The 22,054-nt window shown below is 47.4% G+C and overlaps 1 protein-coding gene across 1 annotated transcript in view; it reads left to right on the forward strand.

The window, feature by feature from the left end:
- Positions 1-2,444: 2,444 nt before the first annotated feature.
- Positions 2,445-22,054, forward strand: part of LOC306917909 (cytoplasmic polyadenylation element-binding protein 4) — a gene marked incomplete at its 5' end in the record, with an annotated part of 29,410 nt that continues 9,800 nt past the window's right edge. Inside the window, 4 exons of the mRNA XM_079530807.1 lie at positions 2,445-2,495; positions 9,622-9,645; positions 17,194-17,358; positions 21,376-21,465. Coding sequence (XP_079386933.1) covers positions 2,445-2,495; positions 9,622-9,645; positions 17,194-17,358; positions 21,376-21,465 — 330 coding nt within the window. The remainder of the gene's footprint in view (positions 2,496-9,621; positions 9,646-17,193; positions 17,359-21,375; positions 21,466-22,054) is intronic.

A 22,054-nucleotide genomic window follows, 5' to 3' on the forward strand; every position in this document is an offset into this window, starting at 1 on the left:
CAGACAGACAGACAGACAGACAGACAGACAGACAGACAGACAGACAGACAGACAGACAGACAGACAGACAGACAGACAGACAGATGGAGCATGTGTGTTTGTGGGCTGTTAATGACCTGCCCAGGACTCTGAATGCTTAATAACCCACTGTAATTATGAAGTCATTAAAATGGCTTCATCACCGTGAACAGTATAGCATCTGTCATTAGTATAGAATATACTGTATATCTGTATAGCAGAGGCTCTCTGCCTCTTGTTATTCTCTTTCTTTCTACTTCCAGCCTTATTTTATGCGTATTTAGGCACACGGTCGGTATCGCGTGGCGACACAGGCTGAACTTGTGCATCTGCTATTGTCCATGTTCCCCCTATAATGACATTTAGTCCCCGAAATGGGGACGGCGCTTCGAAAGTTCTTTAAAAGTAGGTCACTGTAACCCTAAAAAAAACGTGTTTGCTGTCGTTGCTTTGCGTGCATGCGCGCGTGTGTGTGTGTGTGCGTGTGTGTGTATGTGCGTGCGTTGTTCTGCAATATTTAGACAGGAAAGGGGGGGGGGGGGGGGGGGCAGGAAGCTGGGGGCAGCATGGGGGAACGACACGTAACAGTTTTTTTTGTTTTTATTTAAAAGAAATTCTGTCTGGAATCGAACACGGCGACGTGGGTCGTTATGTGGGGATGGAGCTCGATAACCTACCCGAAAAAATACAACAAGCCTATTGAGTACCCGTAATCAATAAGCTTTGGGCTTATCAAGCCTGTTATGGAGCATAGCGGCCCATGACGTCGTGTTTAAACAGTCAAAGCAAGAGGCGAACAAGAAGAAGAAGGCCCTAGTAAAAGATACTGGTTCTGTTCAGAATGAATTGTCTCCCGTCTTGCCACAACATAATAGAAAATGCCCGATAGTGGGCTTTAATACTGTTCTAAAGGTGATACAATTGCCTTTCTGTAGAGAGATCAGTCGTTGTCTGTATGCAACACCTATGGTGCATACCTGTGTGCATGCATGAACGGGCGACCATGCGTGCACAGCAAACTTGCACAATCCATTTAAGGGTCCCGGTTTGAGGGGCTGCTTAACCCATTCTGGGTGGGAACTGGGAACCCCTTTTGGTGTTTTAAGCATTATGTTGCACTTTAGCTATTGAACAATAGCAGATCTACAAGCTCATAGTGCCGCGCTATGAGCTTGTAGGTCTGCTATTTTTGAAAAAGCGTGAAAATGTGGCCAAACACAGATCATTTTTGGGGTCCTTGACATGAAAAATTGAGCACCGCTGATACAGAAACATTTCAGACATTCTTTTAAATTTCGACGTCCGGCCTAAATGGCTCAAAGCCATGTCGATGAACAGGTTAATTCCGTAAACCGTTGCCCCCCCCCCACCCCTGTCAGTGTGCAACGAGAGATTGGTTTGGTTGGTTTTCAAAACCAAGTGTCACTGTTGTGCAGCCTAACACACACATACTGTATACATGTATACTGTATACAACTGTACATACTGTATATACGATGATTTCAGGTGTGACAGTACAGTACAGTGACGGTACAGTAGAGGGACCCCCACACGGTAACTCTGTCATTTCTTGACCGTTTCGGACGCGGGGTGGCTCACAGAAACCGGGCCAGCACCCTGGGCGCATTCCTGCGGCTCTGGAAGTACCGGGGACCCCCACACGGAGTTGCACCACTTACTTCACACGGGTGTGATTTGTAAAGATATGTTTTGTGCTTTTTGTGAGAAAAGAAAAGGTGTGAAGCCTGTGTAGCAGCCCGGAACAATCTACAAGCTCACAGGCTTGTATAGGTGTGCCCTTTTCGCCCGGCAACACAATCAAACAACCAAGTCCAAGTGCATCATCGTACAGAGGTGGATACGATGTATGATCAGAATCTTGACCTCCTACGCAAGAAAGAGCGGTGCAAGAACCCATCTGATGATGTCAGTTTTCCCCTTCAGTAAAAAAAAGAAAGCAAAAAAAGCATCCTATGAATATTTAAACCAGGCCAGGTGTGTCTAGGTCAGCTGCAGCTAGTGTGAGCTACACATCCTTTCCATGTGCGTCGGTGTGCCTGTTGGATGCTTGGCTAAGCGTGCAGCACTTGCCCTATAGTCTCGACGGCCTTACAGGCATAAATGCTCAATAGATAGCATTTTATGTAGACATCCATCCATCCATCCCGTCGGGTCGCGGGGGCAACGGATCCACCAGAGTGCTCCAGACATCCCTCTCCAGAGGATGTAGACGTATCACTCTATAGTGTGTACGCATAGTTTCATTTTATATAGATATTCCACCGTTAGGTTCTCGTATGATTCACGAGGACTATTCTTATGTATTTGACGTATTGCCATGTGTTGTTCTTGCTTACTGTGAATCGCTCTGGATTAAGTGAAACGCCTAAATTGTTCATTGTGCTGCGTTGTGTGTCTGTGTGCAGGTCGACTCGGGTTCCCTCATCCTGGTGCTGACAACCCTCTGGCGCTGAATGGTACGTATACGGTCACACTGGGTGTCTCTCGTTGCACACTGACGAGGGGGGGGGGCAGCGGTTTACGGAATTAACCTGTTCATCGACAGGCTAACAAGCCAGCTTTGAGCCATTTAGGCCGGACGTCGAAATTTCAAAAAAATGTCTGAACAGACAGTTTTCTGAAATGTTTCTGTATCAGCGGTGCTCAATATTTCATGTCGAGGACCCCAAAAATGATCTGTGTTTGGCCACATTTTCACGCTTTTTCAAAAATAGCAGACCTACAAGCTCATAGCGCGGCACTGGGTGCCGCGCTATGAGCTTGTAGATCTGCTATTGTTCAATAGCTAAAGTGTAACATAATGCTTAAAACACCAAAAGGGGTTCCCAGTTCCCACCCAGAGTGGGTTAAGCAGCCCCTCAAACCGGGACCCTTAAATGGATTGTGCAAGTTTGCTGTGCACGCATGGTCGCCCGTTCATGCATGCACACAGGTATGCACCATAGGTGTTGCATACAGACAACGACTGATCTCTCTACAGAAAGGGGTTCTCAACGTTTTTGGCCGGGGACCCCCGGAAATGCTTTGGCAACGTCTCGGGACCCCCGCCCCGCCCCCTCCCGACCCCCAATATAAATTGACTGCTACAATAACCAAAAAGGTTTTTGTAATAATTTGGGGACCCCCTAAAATAATTTGGCGACCCCCCGAGGGGTCGCGACCCACGGGTTGAGAACCCCTGTTTTAGAACAGTAAGCAAATGTTTGGCCCGTACGGAAGCGTTGGATTTGAAAGGACATAAGTTCATGTCTTCGGCAGTCAGCCTGTTTAAAAAACGTCTCTAAAAAATATTATTATTAATTACAAACATCAACCTCAGCATTGAATTCAGCCACGCAATGCATTTGTTCATGTTTTCTGATCGATGAGGTAAACATGTTTACACGAACAGAACATGATAAACGTCAGTGCAACCGCTGAAAACAACGGCTAGTGTTTTAATTCTTGTGAAAACCGTGACAATATTGTAATGAATGCTTAAAACCGCGACATAGTAGTGTTATAGAGATATTTGGCGGAACGCACGGCTTTCAGTCCCGGCCAAACCGGGACGCCTGGCCACCCTAATCAAGCTACAAGCTAACGCCAAGCTACAAGCTAGCAGGCTCATATGCACATCTACATGCTAACAGTCGGTAGCGCTGTCGCCTCACAGCTAGTAGGGTTCGATTCCTATACCCTAGGTGGGGTTGGCGAAGGAGCCTTTCTGTGTGGAGTTTGCATGTTCTCCCCGTGTCCCCTAGGGTAGGTACCCTCACAAAAAAACATGCAGTAATCCTGGTCTCTAAACTGCCTCCCCCTGGTCAGCCGGGGCGCCTGATGGAGGGGAAAAGAACTGGTTGGAATAACGTGTTCCTTCCACGCGCTACGTCCTACCGGGGGAAAACTCCCCCTGCCAGGTGAAAAGAAGCAGCTTGGACTCCTCATGCTTTGACGGAAGCATTAGGTCAGTCCGTAGCTCTCCCCAGGTTGGCAGAGGAAGTGTAGCGGCCAGGATTACATTAGATAATTGACACTGGGTGAAAAAAATGGGTTGCAAAATTGTGGGGGATACAAATTAAAGAGTAACGGTGCTTCACAGTCGTGACATTGTTAAACTATGCTTGCCTCCATGTATACACGCATGCACATTTTCCTAGGAGTCATGTGACACATGACTGTGACATGATGAGCTGTCATGTAGATAGAGGCTTCTCTATCTGTCTCTGACCTCTCTCTCTCTCTCTCTCTGCCAATCTGTTCTCCCCCACCTTGCTTTTTTTTTATGAGCTTGCGCGTTTCTCTTCCAGTCTATTTGTCACTCTCTCGTGCGCACATCTTTTTATAGCCTCTCTGTTTCAGCCTGTCTCTCTCTCTCTCACACACACACAAACACATGCACGTGCACTGCACACACACGCACACACGGACAGACAGATGTTCCCGCTAGCTCATGTCCTGGTTTAGGTAGTCACGCATCGCGTGTGTCGCGTTTTTCGAAAACAGCCGATCAACGAGATCACCCGCGCGTCGCGTCTATCTATGCAGATGTCAGAACAGCATTGGGATGTCAGAACAGGCCAGCTCTATATATGGAGATATAAGGGGGGTGATCTAGTGTTGTTCGCCCTGTCCAGAGCGATTGGAAAGTACAGTAGCAGATCTACAAGCTCGTATCGCGGGCACTCGTTTCCGCACTATGAGCTTGTAGATCTGCTATATTTCAATGGCTAAAGTGTAACATAATGCTTGACCCATTCTGGGCGGGAACCCCTTTTTGGTGTTTTAAGCATTATGTCATGGTGTAGCTATTTAAAAATTGCAGATCTACAAGCTCGTAGCGTGGCACTCGGTGCCGCACTACGAGCTTGTATGTCTGGTATTTTTGAAAAATCTTGAAAATGTGGCGCAAATCTTTGAATATATATTCTTTCAGTGGAAACGTTTTTAACTCAAATCTTTGCTTCTGGGGGGGGGGGGGGGGGTCCCTGGAACGACACATTTTCAGATGGGGTTCGGCGGCCAATTACATACAGTATATTTTTGGGGTTCCTTGACATAGAAATTGAGAAAAAGTACCTGCCTCCTATGACACCCAGTATGGCGTCCCCCTAGTACCTGCCTCCTATGACACCCAGTATGGCGTCCCCCTAGTACCTGCCTCCTATGACACCCAGTATGGCGTCCCCCTAGTACCTGCCTCCTATGACACCCAGTATGGCGTCCCCCTAGTACCTGCCTCCTATGACACCCAGTATGGCGTCCCCCTAGTACCTGCCTCCTATGACACCCAGTATGGCGTCCCCCTAGTACCTGCCTCCTATGACACCCAGTATGGCGTCCCCCTAGTACCTGCCTCCTATGACACCCAGTATGGCGTCCCCCTAGTACCTGCCTCCTATGACACCCAGTATGGCGTCACCCTAGTACCTGCCTCCTATGACACCCAGTATGGCGTCACCCTAGTACCTGCCTCCTATGACACCCAGTATGGCGTCACCCTAGTACCTGCCTCCTATGACACCCAGTATGGCGTCACCCTAGTACCTGCCTCCTATGACACCCAGTATGGCGTCCCACTCGTACCTGCCTCCTATGACACCCAGTATGGCATCCCCCTAGTACCTGCCTCCTATGACACCCAGTATGGCGTCCCCCTAGTACCTCCTATGACACCCAGTATGGCGTCCCCCTCGTACCTCCTATGACACCCAGTATGGCGTCTCCCTAGTACCTGCATCCTATGACACCCAGTATGGCGTCCCCCTCGTACCTGCCTCCTATGACACCCAGTATGGCATCCCCCTAGTACCTGCCTCCTATGACACCCAGTATGGCATCCCCCTAGTACCTGCCTCCTATGACACCCAGTATGGCGTCACCCTAGTACCTGCCTCCTATGACACCCAGTATGGCGTCACCCTAGTACCTGCCTCCTATGACACCCAGTATGGCGTCACCCTAGTACCTGCCTCCTATGACACCCAGTATGGCGTCACCCTAGTACCTGCCTCCTATGACACCCAGTATGGCGTCACCCTAGTACCTGCCTCCTATGACACCCAGTATGGCATCCCCCTAGTACCTGCCTCCTATGACACCCAGTATGGCGTCCCCCTCGTACCTGCCTCCTATGACACCCAGTATGGCGTCCCCCTAGTACCTGCCTCCTATGACACCCAGTATGGCGTCCCCCTAGTACCTGCCTCCTATGACACCCAGTATGGCGTCTCCCTAGTACCTGCCTCCTATGACACCCAGTATGGCGTCCCCCTAGTACCTCCTATGACACCCAGTATGGCGTCCCCCTAGTACCTGCCTCCTATGACACCCAGTATGGCGTCCCCCTAGTACCTGCCTCCTATGACACCCAGTATGGCGTCCCCCTAGTACCTGCCTCCTATGACACCCAGTATGGCGTCTCCCTAGTACCTGCCTCCTATGACACCCAGTATGGCGTCCCCCTCGTACCTGCCTCCTATGACACCCAGTATGGCGTCCCCCTTGTACCTGCCTCCTATGACACCCAGTATGGTGTCTCCCTAGTACCTGCCTCCTATGACACCCAGTATGGCGTCCCCCTCGTACCTCCTATGACACCCAGTATGGCGTCCCCCTAGTACCTGCCTCCTATGACACCCAGTATGGCGTCCCCCTAGTACCTCCTATGACACCCAGTATGGCGTCCCCCTAGTACCTGCCTCCTATGACACCCAGTATGGCGTCCCCCTAGTACCTGCCTCCTATGACACCCAGTATGGCATCCCCCTCGTACCTGCCTCCTATGACACCCAGTATGGCATCCCCCTAGTACCTTCCTCCTATGACACCCAGTATGGCATCCCCCTCGTACCTGCCTCCTATGACACCCAGTATGGCGTCCCCCTAGTACCTCCTATGACACCCAGTATGGCGTCACCCTAGTACCTCCTATGACACCCAGTATGGCGTCCCCCTCGTACCTGCCTCCTATGACACCCAGTATGGCGTCCCCCTAGTACCTCCTATGACACCCAGTATGGTGTCCCCCTAGTACCTGCCTCCTATGACACCCAGTATGGCGTCTCCCTAGTACCTGCCTCCTATGACACCCAGTATGGCGTCTCCCTAGTACCTGCCTCCTATGACACCCAGTATGGCATCTCCCTAGTACCTGCCTCCTATGACACCCAGTATGGCATCCCCCTAGTACCTGCCTCCTATGACACCCAGTATGGCGTCCCCCTCGTACCTGCCTCCTATGACACCCAGTATGGCGTCCCCCTAGTACCTGCCTCCTATGACACCCAGTATGGCGTCCCCCTAGTACCTTCCTCCTATGACACCCAGTATGGCGTCCCCCTAGTACCTCCTATGACACCCAGTATGGCGTCACCCTAGTACCTCCTATGACACCCAGTATGGCGTCCCCCTCGTACCTGCCTCCTATGACACCCAGTATGGCGTCCCCCTAGTACCTGCCTCCTATGACACCCAGTATGGCGTCCCCCTAGTACCTTCCTCCTATGACACCCAGTATGGCGTCCCCCTAGTACCTCCTATGACACCCAGTATGGCGTCACCCTAGTACCTCCTATGACACCCAGTATGGCGTCCCCCTCGTACCTGCCTCCTATGACACCCAGTATGGCGTCCCCCTAGTACCTCCTATGACACCCAGTATGGTGTCCCCCTAGTACCTGCCTCCTATGACACCCAGTATGGCGTCTCCCTAGTACCTGCCTCCTATGACACCCAGTATGGCGTCTCCCTAGTACCTGCCTCCTATGACACCCAGTATGGCATCTCCCTAGTACCTGCCTCCTATGACACCCAGTATGGCGTCCCCCTAGTACCTGCCTCCTATGACACCCAGTATGGCGTCACCCTAGTACCTGCCTCCTATGACACCCAGTATGGCGTCCCCCTAGTACCTGCCTCCTATGACACCCAGTATGGCGTCACCCTAGTACCTGCCTCCTATGACACCCAGTATGGCGTCCCCCTAGTACCTGCCTCCTATGACACCCAGTATGGCGTCCCCCTAGTACCTGCCTCCTATGACACCCAGTATGGCGTCACCCTAGTACCTGCCTCCTATGACACCCAGTATGGCGTCACCCTAGTACCTGCCTCCTATGACACCCAGTATGGCGTCACCCTAGTACCTGCCTCCTATGACACCCAGTATGGCGTCACCCTAGTACCTGCCTCCTATGACACCCAGTATGGCGTCACCCTAGTACCTGCCTCCTATGACACCCAGTATGGCGTCCCCCTCGTACCTGCCTCCTATGACACCCAGTATGGCATCCCCCTAGTACCTGCCTCCTATGACACCCAGTATGGCGTCCCCCTAGTACCTGCCTCCTATCACACCCAGTATGGCGTCCCCCTCGTACCTGCCTCCTATGACACCCAGTATGGCGTCCCCCTAGTACCTCCTATGACACCCAGTATGGCGTCCCCCTCGTACCTCCTATGACACCCAGTATGGCGTCTCCCTAGTACCTGCATCCTATGACACCCAGTATGGCGTCCCCCTCGTACCTGCCTCCTATGACACCCAGTATGGCATCCCCCTAGTACCTGCCTCCTATGACACCCAGTATGGCATCCCCCTAGTACCTGCCTCCTATGACACCCAGTATGGCGTCACCCTAGTACCTGCCTCCTATGACACCCAGTATGGCGTCACCCTAGTACCTGCCTCCTATGACACCCAGTATGGCGTCACCCTAGTACCTGCCTCCTATGACACCCAGTATGGCGTCCCCCTAGTACCTGCCTCCTATGACACCCAGTATGGCGTCACCCTAGTACCTGCCTCCTATGACACCCAGTATGGCATCCCCCTAGTACCTGCCTCCTATGACACCCAGTATGGCGTCACCCTAGTACCTGCCTCCTATGACACCCAGTATGGCGTCACCCTAGTACCTGCCTCCTATGACACCCAGTATGGCGTCACCCTAGTACCTGCCTCCTATGACACCCAGTATGGCGTCCCCCTAGTACCTGCCTCCTATGACACCCAGTATGGCGTCTCCCTAGTACCTGCCTCCTATGACACCCAGTATGGCATCCCCCTAGTACCTGCCTCCTATGACACCCAGTATGGCGTCTCCCTAGTACCTGCCTCCTATGACACCCAGTATGGCATCCCCCTAGTACCTGCCTCCTATGACACCCAGTATGGCGTCCCCCTCGTACCTGCCTCTTCACATTCAATAGAATTGGATCCGGCTCCTCCGGTCCTCAACCCTAGCTGTGGTGTTGAGCTCCCTCCCGACCACCTGGGCTAATAACCCATTTTGACCTGAGATCAGATTCCAAAAAATGTCTTCTACATCCTGACAGTTTTCTGAAAAAGCTATGTTTCTATGTCAGTCGTTCTTCGATTTTTCAAAAATAGCAGACCTACAAGCTCGTAGCGCGCCACTCGGTGGCGCGCTATGAGCTTGTAGATCTGCTATTTTTCAATAGCTAAAGCATAACATAATGCTAACACCAAAAGGGGTTCCCACCCAGAATGGGTTAATGAAGGATGCCTCGTTCACCCTCTCGTTCCAAATGGTTGTAATGATCCTCTGTTCTCATTGTGCTCTCGCCCCACACACGCAGCCAGGAATTATGGCCGCAGACGAGGTAAACATGTTGTTTTATTATTATGGTACAAAGCACCTGTGCTGCACCGTCCGTGTGTTGGTGACGACGTCAAACCAAGTGTTTTTACGCATGATGTTTTCTGTCGGTTGTGGGGGTTTAATCGGATTGTGGTGGTGTTGTTGTTGTTGTTGTTGTTGTTGTTACAATCTACGAGCTCACAGTTAATAACGCGTTGAGTCGTGACACGTTGTGAGCTTGTAGATCTGCTTTTTGTGGGAGCGAAGGTTCACTCCAGAATCGGGGTGGAAAGGGTTCCTGTGGTTGAAGATGGTGTAAGTGACGTTTTTTTTTAAGTTGAAACAAGGCCTTTTGTTTCAAATCTATTGATATAGTGTTTGTTCAGTAACAGTGTTAAACAGCTCTATAGTATTGTGACAGTAATCATTGCTATAAGAGTGCTTGTTCAGAAACCGTGTTAAATAGCTCTATATTGTGACAGCAGTCATTGCTATAGGGTGTTTTTTGTTCAGTAACAGGCCGGGGTACCCCATCTCTCCTAGATCTTTAATTCACATGAAATACATATTCAGATATCTATGTCATACTATCAGTAGAGAGCATCTACTGTATGTACAGTAGAGAGCATCTACTGTACAGCAGCTTCAATTTCACAGTTACAATTTTGTCTGATCCGTTTTGTTATTGCATCGCGTGTCTATCCTGCACAAGTTCTCTGTCCTGATTGGATAAAATGCCCTGAAAATGTTACTGAACAAACACTGACGATTCATTACTAGAACAGAGCTGTTTAACACTCATTTGAACCAAGAAATGTCACTCGCACCACCTTTAATAAAATGCTACTGTGATGCTGAATGCTGTACTGTACTGTACTGTACTGTACTGTACTGTACTGTACTGTACTGTACTGTACTGTACTGTACTGTACTGTACTGTACTGTACTGTACTGTACTGTACTGTACTGTACTGCATCCACCATCCATCCAGTGAAATGTCTGCATGGTTTATGTACGGGATCATCTCAAAAACATTGGAATGCCGTGGAAAACATTGTACATGCCTATATATGCAACCATTACGTTTAAAACAAACGGAAGTTTTGAAATATTTCACTTTGCGTGCAACAAATCTAGAATATATTAAAGTTTCACTTTTGTAATTATATTACTTTTATTATTATTATTATTATTTTTATTTTTTTGGTAACGTTTTCCCACAATACTCTTTTTTGCGATGATCCTGCAAATGTTGTCTGTTTGGGAAACGGACATAATCATGGGATTTATTGATTGATTGATTGATTGATTAACAGTTTTCAAAAAGTTTCAGAGGGTACAGTTATACAATAACGATAAAAGTATAAAACAAACACACAAAGCCCTGAGGGCTTGTTTCCATTGTGGTCAAGAAGAAATGCAGAAATAGAGTCTGCATCTCAGGTGCTTTCTTAGCTCCTCTAGCCTCACTCCTACCTGCACATGTGTTACAGTTGGGTGCCACTGATATTGTCCCTTATCATTTGACCCATTTAGGCCTGACCTCAAAATTTTTCAAAAATCCTTCTAAATCCTCCAGTTTTCTGAAATAAATATTTTCACGATTTTTCAAAAATAGCAGACCTACAAGCCGAGTGGCGCGCTACGAGCTTGTAGATCTGCTATAGCTAAATTATAACATAATGTTTAAAACACCAAAAGGGGTTTTGCGCAGATCACGCAAACCTCAGCAAAAAGAAAAGGACAATATCGATGGCCTCCAACTGTATGTCAATAATTAACCGACATCTACAGTATGTGATGACAGACACGTTGCACAATTCGAGAGCTTGGTGGATTTGATTGGAGCACTCGAAACTCACCGACCGATTATAATGTGTAAGCCAGTGTTTCGCAACCTTTCGCAAATCCAAAAAATGTCTTCTACATCCTGACAGTTTTCTGAAAAAGCTATGTTTCTATGTCAGTCGTTCTTCGATTTTTCAAAAATAGCAGACCTACAAACTCGTAGCGCGCCATTCGGTGGCGCGCTATGAGCTTGTAGATCTGCTATTTTTCAATAGCTAAATCATAACATAATGCTAACACCAAAAGGGGTTAGCATTAGCACTCGAAACTCACATTATAATGTGTAAGCCAGTGTTTCGCAGCCTTTTCAGGCCCCCAAAATAATCCTATGTGAAACGGGTAGCCCTCACCCTGACAAGCACTTGGAATTGTAGCAGTTGAGGCGTTACTTTTCTTTTCGACTCTGTTCGGTTCCGCAGATATTCATCGTGAAAGTAGCCGATCTACAAGCTCACAATGCGTCGCGCGAGGACGTAGATCGGCTAGTTTCACAAGTTAACGCTTGCCAATTTGGCCAATGTCTGACCAGTTGGCATTCTTTAGACACACACTCCTTCATGGAGTAAAACAACAACCCGGCTTACCATTGGAGTTCCATTTGGGAACCTGCACGTTGTTGCAACTCATGGATTTATTTTGTCACAGCACAACAAAATATTATCCTGCAGGTGATTGCAACCGCTGCAGTGAAAAAATTACAACGTGACGTATCGCGATTCTGCCAATAATCAATAATCGAGTGTTTGTGGGGTCATACAGTGGTGATACAGTAGAACTGTAAAAGTAAAAGTAATAGTCTTTTATTTTTTTGTGTATTGAAAAGACTTAAAAGTCCTTGCATTGTCATTTCACTGTCAATGGGGGACCGGTTTGAAGATGGATCAAATCAAACCTACCGGTATACAAGCTCTTTTCGTTTTGTTTTGTTCTTTCCGTCTTTACAACCCTCCCTTGTAGGAGTGACGATAGAGGAGGTAGCAGAGAGCAGCATATGTACCTGACCCACCCTTAGAGTATATATGAATAGAGACGGCGCCCGGAGGAAACCCTGGTGCCAAATGGACATAGTGGCCGAATTTGGCATTGCAGCTCGAGCCAAAACTGGTCCGACTATTGCGCACATGTTATCATGTCATGTTTTGTCATTGTCATGTTATTGGGGCATGTCACGTGAACGCTATGGGCTCCATTTTCGTCACCTCTAAACCCCTTATCCCTAAACTTCTTTGCCTTTATTTACTATTTTGAAAAACATTTTTGAATAGTTCAACTAGCCAATATACGTTGCCACGTTGTGAGCTTGTAGACTGGCCATTTTAACTATACAATTTTTTTTTGCAAAAGTAGTAAAAAAAAAAGAAAAAAAAGGCAAAGAAGTTTAGGGATAAGGGGTTTAGCGGTGACGAAAATGGAGCCCTATGTCTCATACCTGAACCCATTCCATCCCAGAATGCACTCTGTTCCTACCCGGAAGGAGGAGTGAAATCGCCTCATGCGCTTTTGAGCAACTTAATGCAAGTGGATGGGGGGGGGAGAAATCCGGTGGCGTCTCTATTAATATATACTCTATAATAATAATATATAAGGACCCACCGCCATGGTGTGCGTGCTACATGTTCTGACACAGCCATGGTGTGCGTGCTACATGTTCTGACACAGCCATGGTGTGCGTGCTACATGTTCTGACACAGCCATGGTGTGCGTGCTACATGTTCTGACACAGCCATGCTGTGCGTGCTACATGTTCTGACACAGCCATGGTGTGCGTGCTACATGTTCTGACACAGCCATGCTGTGCGTGCTACATGTTCTGACACAGCCATGGTGTGCGTGCTACATGTTCTGACACAGCCATGGTGTGCGTGCTACATGTTCTGACACAGCCATGGTGTGCGTGCTACATGTTCTGACACAGCCATGGTGTGCGTGCTACATGTTCTGACACAGCCATGGTGTGCGTGCTACATGTTCTGACACAGCCATGGTGTGCGTGCTACATGTTCTGACACAGCCATGGTGTGCGTGCTACATGTTCTGACACAGCCATGGTGTGCGTGCTACATGTTCTGACACAGCCATGGTGTGCGTGCTACATGTTCTGACACAGCCATGGTGTGCGTGCTACATGTTCTGACACAGCCATGGTGTGCGTGCTGCAGTACATGTTCTGCTGTGGTGTCACCGTGTCACTTCCTCCACCATGAAGCTATAATTCTGTTGGCCACGTTTGTTATTTGTGGTGCCAAGACACGCGGTATGGGACTCCCGACCTTGCGACAATTTACACAAAGCACGCAGCCTCAGCACACGCGCACACACTCACACACTTCACCACACAAAGCAGTGACGGCGAATCCGCTTTTTGGGTCGCAGTGACCCACTTTTAAACAACTTTCAATGTGGCGTCCCTATTTTGGGCCTTAATCGTCGGTTTATTTTTCAAACACAGTTCTTATATGAAGCGACCTAAAATCCCCCTATGGAGATTACAATGCAAATAAAAAATCACACCCGTGTGAACTGAGTGGTGTAAGGTTTTATATAGCATGATCAGCTGTGGTCTGACGTAATGTCTGACGTAATGAAATAAGGTAAGGTATTATGTAGCCTGATCAGCTCTGATCTGACGTAATGAAATCACACCTGGATGTGATTTCACAACTGGCTTTTTTTGCGCAGAGAAAATGACCACGGTTGCTACGGTCATCCAGTTCACCCGGGTGTGATTTAATTACGTCAGAAACTATTTTGAACATAGCAACCATGGTCATTTTTTTATGCACACAAAAGCCAGTTGTAGGAGTGGTTTACACCACTCAAAAAAACACATGAACCTGGGGACTGACGCTGTTAAGGATGACGTAACGTCGAACTACCGTTACGTCATACTCCCTTCTTTATAAGGCTACACCCAGCCAAGATCTCTTTGTCAGAAAATAAACATACAAACGTAACTCAACTTGGTTCAACCCCTTAACTCAATACAGACCAGACCTTGTCAGACTCCCACCTTCGACCTAAGAGGCCTTCAAACCAAAACCTTAACAGTATTTTCTGACCACCTCAGGTCGAAGCCGAGTCCTCATGGACACTAGGAAACCCAAGGACCGTAGAGTCAAGCACGAAGCACTTATCCCGTCTTATTCCAACGACGAGGAATCCACTTCTGTTATGATGCACGACGCACCTATCCTACCTTCTTCCAACGAGGCACCCACTTCAGTTATGCAGACCAACCCGCCATCCTCCAAACAGGGGGAGACTGACTCCACTTTCACACAACTAGTGAGACAACTTGCTGCTGGCCAGCAGAGACAAGAAGTTCTCTTGACTAACTTGACTAACATTCTTGCTGTTAAGGTTTTGGTTTGAAGGCCTCTTAGGTCGAAGGTGGGAGTCTGACAAGGTCTGGTCTGTATTGAGTTAAGGGGTTGAACCAAGTTGAGTTACGTTTGTATGTTTATTTTCTGACAAAGAGATCTTGGCTGGGTGTAGCCTTATAAAGAAGGGAGTATGACGTAACGGTAGTTCGACGTTACGTCATCCTTAACAGTATCTCCCCCTCGACGGACAATGTCCGCGCGTCTTCATGGGGGTTCATGGGGGTTCATGGGGGTTTCGACGTTACGTCATCCTTAACAGTACGTCATCCTTAACAGACGCCCTCTACTGAAAGTGACGTCAGACTTCGGTGCTGTATGTCATTATAATAGGGGAACGTTTCGCCATTGTTAACCATTAAGCCCAAATCCGGAAAGATAACATATCTACAAGGTCACAACGCGTCGCGGCGTGACACGTTTTGAGCTTGTAGATCTGCTTATTTTTTTATTTTTTTTGTCAGTGCTCGACACCAGCACGCATTATCAAGCATAACTTATCTCTAATCCCCAAACCTACCTTCTAAATGTCTAATCCTAATACTAACCCCAACCCGGATCGTTTCCTAATTGTAAGCGTATCTCTACAAATCTCTTTATCAACCGTTGAAACAACCATTTATGCTGTGAGGACCAGGAGAATGGTCCTCGCAGCGTCTTACAGTTGGAGGCCATCGATATTGTCCTTTTCTTTTTGCTGAGGTTTGCGTGATCTGCGCAAAAGGACAGTTAACCCATTTTTGGCGGGAACCCCTTTTGGTGTTTTAAACATGTTATAATTTAGTTATTGAAAAATCGTGAAAATATTTATTTCAGAAAACTGGAGGATTTAGAAGGATTTTTTTTAAATTTTGAGGTCAGGCCTAAATGGGTCAAATGATAAGGGACAATATCGGTGGCACCCAACTGTATGTTGTGAGGACCAGGAGAATGGTCCTCACAGCGTCTTATCTCTCAAATTGTACCATACCAGGTATAGTAAGACAAACTCACACATGCACGGCACGCACGCACGCACGCACGCACGCACGCACGCACGCACGCAAACACACAGCCCTGCAGACCAAGTACTGAGCAAGCATGAATAATGTCACTGTGTGTGTGTGTGTGTGTGCGCGTGTCTGTCCTGCGTGCCCTTCCTTCTGCAACAGCAGCATTGGGGAGAGTATAGGATTACTGTACTTGGCTTCAGTCTGAGCATGTGTGCCTGCATGCGTGCAGCTCAGTAGCTCGTTACATTTGACTGGCGTGGAAATGAAACGAATCCCCATGGATTAAAGTTCTCAGTCATTTGGATCCCATAGAAGCCAACGCATGTCTTCCACGGAATGATTTGCAGAGAAAAATGGCCGATCTACAAGCTCTCAATGGGTCTTCTGCAACACAATGGGAGGTTGTAGATGGGCTATTGTTTTGGTTATTTTAAGATTTAGGAAACTAGCGTTATGTTCAAAAGCATCTTCCATATTTCACATATTCACGTTGGCAGTATGTAAAAGCAGGAGGAACAATATTACTAAAATACACTGAATTTACATATTATTGTGTTAATTGCAGCCCTAGTGTAGGGCCTCCTTTCACACTGTTTAACAAATCGCGCCTACGTCATTTTTTTCAGCCATGAGATTTTATTGTTGGGAGATAATTCACCGGGTCGATCGCCCTGAAGGTGAATTATCTCCCAACAATGACCACCTAGCCAGTCATTATCCTGCTTATTACATGCGGCTACTTAATACACAAATTAATAAATTGACCCAAAAATGACAGCACAACAAAGTGTATTGCTTACGGTAATGAAAGTATTCCAAGTTGGCCCCGCAGACTCGCAGAGGCAACGATCTCAATATTGATTGAGCGATATGGTGATAAATATCATCGAGATGATACAATGTCTCCATGATATGCCTCTTCAGAGATATCGTGTGTGTATATATATTGTGATACAGTGAATGATTTGACGTTTTGTGCCTTCATTTATACTATGACGGTTTCATTCAAGTATTTTGGTCTAAATGCTAATTTGGTCTCTTACTCCTTTTTCCGTTTAGTTTTCTACCTTATAGGTGGTTTTACTGTTGAGTAACTTGAAAATTATCCGTACAAATCGCATGAAAAGTAATTTTGTGTATCGTGATACCGCTTGAAAGAAATCTTGTGATATTATATGTTTCCATATCGCCCACCCGTAACTGAAATCACAGAAGTGAAAAACAGAAGAACAACTCTGCCTCAAAATATCTTAGGATCAATTGCTGTAAGTAATGCTGTCCAGCTGAAACGGTGGGACGACTGAGCGCTGTCAGTGAGCGCTCCTCTTCGTTGTGTCCGTGTCTTGCAGGCCACTCGTCTCTGTTCCCCATGGAGGATGGCTTCGCGGACGAGGAGCGTGGTGACCTGGGCGGTCTGGGGACCCCTCACTGCTTCCCCCACCAGAACGGAGAGCGCCTAGAGCGCTACTCGCGCAAGGTGTTCGTCGGAGGCCTGCCCCCCGACATAGACGAAGGTATGATGAGTGGTTGAGGTTGTTTTTTTTTGTAAAAGGTCCTGTATTCAAAATGTGACTTGAGCAAAGTACGAGGCAAGCATAGGCATTAAGATAATGTTTTGCAAAATGTACCCGTTGTACCCAAAAATATGTTTTCAACGTTTGTCAAAATCCTTTGAAAATGGCATATCTACAAGGTCACGCGTTGTGAGATTGGCTTTTAAAATGTTTGAAACATTTTAAAAGGTTAAGCCCAAACTGGGTCAGGTTCCAGTAGAACTAGATGGACAACAATGCTGCACAACAAACCCTGAAAGCATCACTGACACAAAATAAACAGAGGCTACCTTTCCGCAGGCTGATCTATACAAGCTGAGCTTATCAGCTTATAGCCATTGGCTGTTTGATTGAAATGGCAAATTAAGGGTTGAATTGGTTAAACCTGATGCTATGCAGCAGCGGTTCTCAACCCGTGGGTCGCGACCCCTAGGGGGGGGGTCGCCAAATTATTTTATATTATTATATATATAGTAAGAAAAAAAGAAAATTGCAACTGAATGGCTGGAAAAGAGTTTACATAGTACACATAGTACATGCATAAACTCTCCTTAATGATTATATCTGGTTTCAGTATTCCTTTATGATATATTTTCTCTAATATTAAGGTTATTTTTGCCGTCAGTTTGTATTGGGGGCGGGGCGGGGGTCGTGAGACACGGCCAAAGCATTTCCGGGGGTCCCCAGCCAAAAAAACGTTGAGAACCCCTGCTATACAGTACTAACCCATTCTGGGCGGGAACCCCCTTTGGTGTTTTAAGCATTATGTCACGCTTTAGCTATTGAAAAATCGTCAAAATGCGGCACAAATCTTTGAATATATATACATTCTTCCAGAGCGAACATTTTAACTCAAATCTTTGCTTCTGAGGGGTTCCTGGAACAACATATTTTCAGTCGGCGGCCAAATACATATAATTTCCGGCGTCCTTGACATGAAATATTGAGCACCACTGATACAGAAACACGGGTATTTCAGAAAACTGTCAGCATTTAGAAGACATTTTTCTTAATTTCGACGTCGGGTCAAAATGGGTTTACACACTTTGCTGTAGAACCTATAGCTCTGACAGACGCATGCTTATGGATGCAGAGACCCGCTGTGATCGACCGTTCTTGTTTTCTTTTTTTTAATTTTTATCCCTCGATTTTGTAACCCATTTTTTCACCCCTGTACTGTGCCACTTATCTAATGTGATCCTGGGCTCTTTACACACCCTCCGCCAACCTAGTCCCCATATATGGGCGACATGGGGAGAGCAACGGACTTGAACTCATGCTTCCTTCCTGCCTGAGTGTCCAAGTTGCTCCTTTACACCTGACAGGGGGGAGTTTCCCTGGTTGGACGTAGCGCGTGGAAGGAACACGTTATTCCAACCAGTTCCTTTCCCCTCCATCAGGTGCCCCGGCTGGCCAGGGGGAGGCAGTTTGTTTAGAGACCAGGATTACTGCATGTTTTTGTGAGGGTACCTACCCTAGGGGACACGGGGAGAACATGCAAACTCCACACAGAAAGGCCCTTTCGCCAACCCCGCCTCGGGTATGGGCACTGATGACGCGGACCGTTCTCGTTTTTAGCAGCTGAACCTAACCTTAGGTTAACCTACAACCTACAACCTAACCTTGTCCCTAACCTCAGTGAAACTCAGAGGATACTGGACTGAGCCTCAGAGACTAGGGGCTCCGTTTTCGTCACCCCTAAACCTCTTTTTACTATTTTGCAAAACATTTTTGAACAGTTAAAATGGCCAGTCTACAAGCTCACAACGTGTCAATGTAGATTGGCTAGTTGAACTATTCAAAAATGTTTTTCAAAACAGTAAAAAAAGAAATGAAAATGGAGCCCTAGATCTAAATATAAGATTTAGAAACTTTTAGTAATTCTAGTAAGACTAAAAGTATTTTAGCAAATTAGGCTTATAGTGTTACTTATTTTTAGTAGCAAATTCTGATTTAAGCTCCGTCTTTGAAGGCACCATTGGACTTTAGGCCTGCCAGTGCCTACTAGGCTACTTAAACTATTAATTTTAATCTGGTCCTAGCCAACTAACAATTAACACTGGCATTAAAGAAACCGAAAGCAAACATTCTTTGTTCTGTACACTGAAGTCCTTAAACCAGACACCTAACTAAACCAAACCTAACCTCAGTTAAACTATGCCTGCCCGGGAGCCAATCGGACACATGGTAAGGCGGGTCTATCCCAGAACGATGGTGGAATCCAGACTAACGCCTGACAGACGTGTCGACAGGCTCATATGCACAGCAGCCATGTTGTAAAGCCTCTTCTTACCAATGCTACTAATGGAGGCTCTGTTCCCTTTAGCGTAGCACAGTGGTCACCCAAAACTTTACTTATACTCTTGGACGGAAGTGTAATTAATGCCAGCTGTGGTTCATTTAAGGTGCGTGCTGTTATGACAGCGCTCGTGTTTCAATGTCGTCGTCCCCGCTGACATTGAGTGACATTTCCAGCATAATTGGGTTCACATAAAAGCAGTGTGTTTTCAACGCGTTCGAAGGCATTTCTCTGTCAGGGTTTAATTAAAGATAATGGATGAATTGGCCGCCAGGCGTCCCTTGAAACCTCCCGACTGTTAAATGGAGAGCAGGGCGCTCATGACGTCTCGCACATTTTTTAAATCGGAGCGTGCTGGGGGTTTTCTTCTCAAATATCCTTTTGAGGTGTGACACATTGTACAAATAAAACAAAAAGATTTGTGCCTGTGATATTGATACAGTGGTTCTCAAAGTGCGGTCCGGGGTCTCCCAGCAGTCCTTGAGAAGTCGCGGTCGGTCGGTAACTTTGAGAGTGTGGCCAAACGGACCTGTAACTAACGGACCCGTAAGGGTTCCATTGGCCAAATGGACCTGTAACTAACGGACCCGTAAGGGTTCCATTGGCCAAATGGACCTGTAACTAACTGACCCGTAAGGGTTCCATTGGCCAAATGGACCTGTAACTAACGGACCCGTAAGGGTTCCATTGGCCAAATGGACCTGTAACTAACGGACCCGTAAGGGTTCCATTGGCCAAATGGACCTGTAACTAACGGACCCGTAAGGGTTCCATTGGCCAAATGGACCTGTAACTAACGGACCCGTAAGGGTTCCATTGGCCAAATGGACCTGTAACTAACGGACCCGTAAGGGTTCCATTGGCCAAATGGACCGGTAACTAACGGACCCGTAAGGGTTCCATTGGCCAAATGGACCTGTAACTAAGAGTTGGGACCTAATGTAGAGTGGGGTCCCAGAGAGAGAAAGCGGTATCAAATGGGGGCCTGACGCGTGGCCTAATGCTTCGGGATATTGGGAGGTCCTTGAGAGGTTTGAGAATCACGGAGCTTGTAGATCGGCTATGTTTGCATTTTGTCGTACAAGACAAGTACAGGATTTTCTAACGCGTGTGCGTGTGTGTGCGTGTGCGTGTGTGTGCGTGTGCGCGCCAGCTTTTGTCAGATGTAAGGGGCTCCAAGGAAGAAACAAATCGGTTCACTTTGTACCCCTTAGAGAGAGAGAGGCTATTATGTGAGCAAGTGTATACATGTACATTTATGTTTGTATACCATCACACATACAGTAAAGTGTGTAGGGGACGTGTTTAAATAAGTGTGTGTGTGAGTGTGTGAGTGTGTGAGTGTGTGAGTGTGTGTGTGTGTGAGTGTGTGAGTGTGTGTGTGTGTGTGTCTCATTCTCTCTCCACTGTACAGCAAAGCACTATCGCCGTGTCTCTATTGAGACACGTTCGTAGCAGGTTTCTGCTCGGTAGGGGACGGTACAGTGGGGGGGACGTGTGTCTCCAGAGATGAGGTTTGGAGACACCAAGGGACACCACAGCCGTCCACAGGCGTGGAACCCCCCCCCCCACACGCGTACGCGTGGGATGTTTGGTGGCAGTGTGTCACGCCGCTAAAGCATGCTTGGTCGACTTCGGCTGAATTCTCGCTCCTTTCTTTCTCTCTCTTTTCCCCCCAGATGAGATCACGGCCAGCTTCCGCCGTTTCGGTCACCTGTTTGTGGACTGGCCTCACAAAGCCGAGAGCAAGTCCTACTTTCCTCCCAAAGGTGAGTCACCCCTTTTTTTATTTTCTGCTGTCAAACACGATCTTAAGTAAGAAATGTGAGTACTATTTTCCGCCACTGGTAGCTCCCTAACCCAGGGGTTCTCAACCCGTGGGTCGCGACCCCTCGGGGGGTCGCCAAATTATTTTAGGGGGTCCCCAAATTATTTTCAAAAAAATATATATATATATATTTCTTTTAAATTTTTATTTTCACGATTTTTCAAAAATAGCAGACCTACAAGCTCGTAGCGCGCCACTCGGTGGCGCGCTATGAGCTTGTAGATCTGCTATTTTTCAATAGCTAAATTATAACAATGCTTAAAACACCAAAAGGGGTTCCCGCCCAAAATGGTTTAAGGTTATTGTAGCAGTCAATTTATATTGGGGGTCGGGAGGGGGCGGGGCGGGGGTCCCGAGACGTTGCCAAAGCATTTCCGGGGGTCCCCGGCCAAAAACGTTGAGAACCCCTGCCCTAACCAACTACTATAGAACAGTGGTTCCCAAACCTTTTCATGTCAAGGTCCCCCAAATTGACACTAATCAGCCCCGCGGACCCCCGTTTGAAGAGATATTCCAGGGACCCCCATGAG

This window comes from Electrona antarctica (genome assembly GCF_951216825.1).
Source record: "Electrona antarctica genome assembly, contig: scaffold_919, whole genome shotgun sequence".
NCBI classification, from domain to species: domain Eukaryota; kingdom Metazoa; phylum Chordata; class Actinopteri; order Myctophiformes; family Myctophidae; genus Electrona; species Electrona antarctica.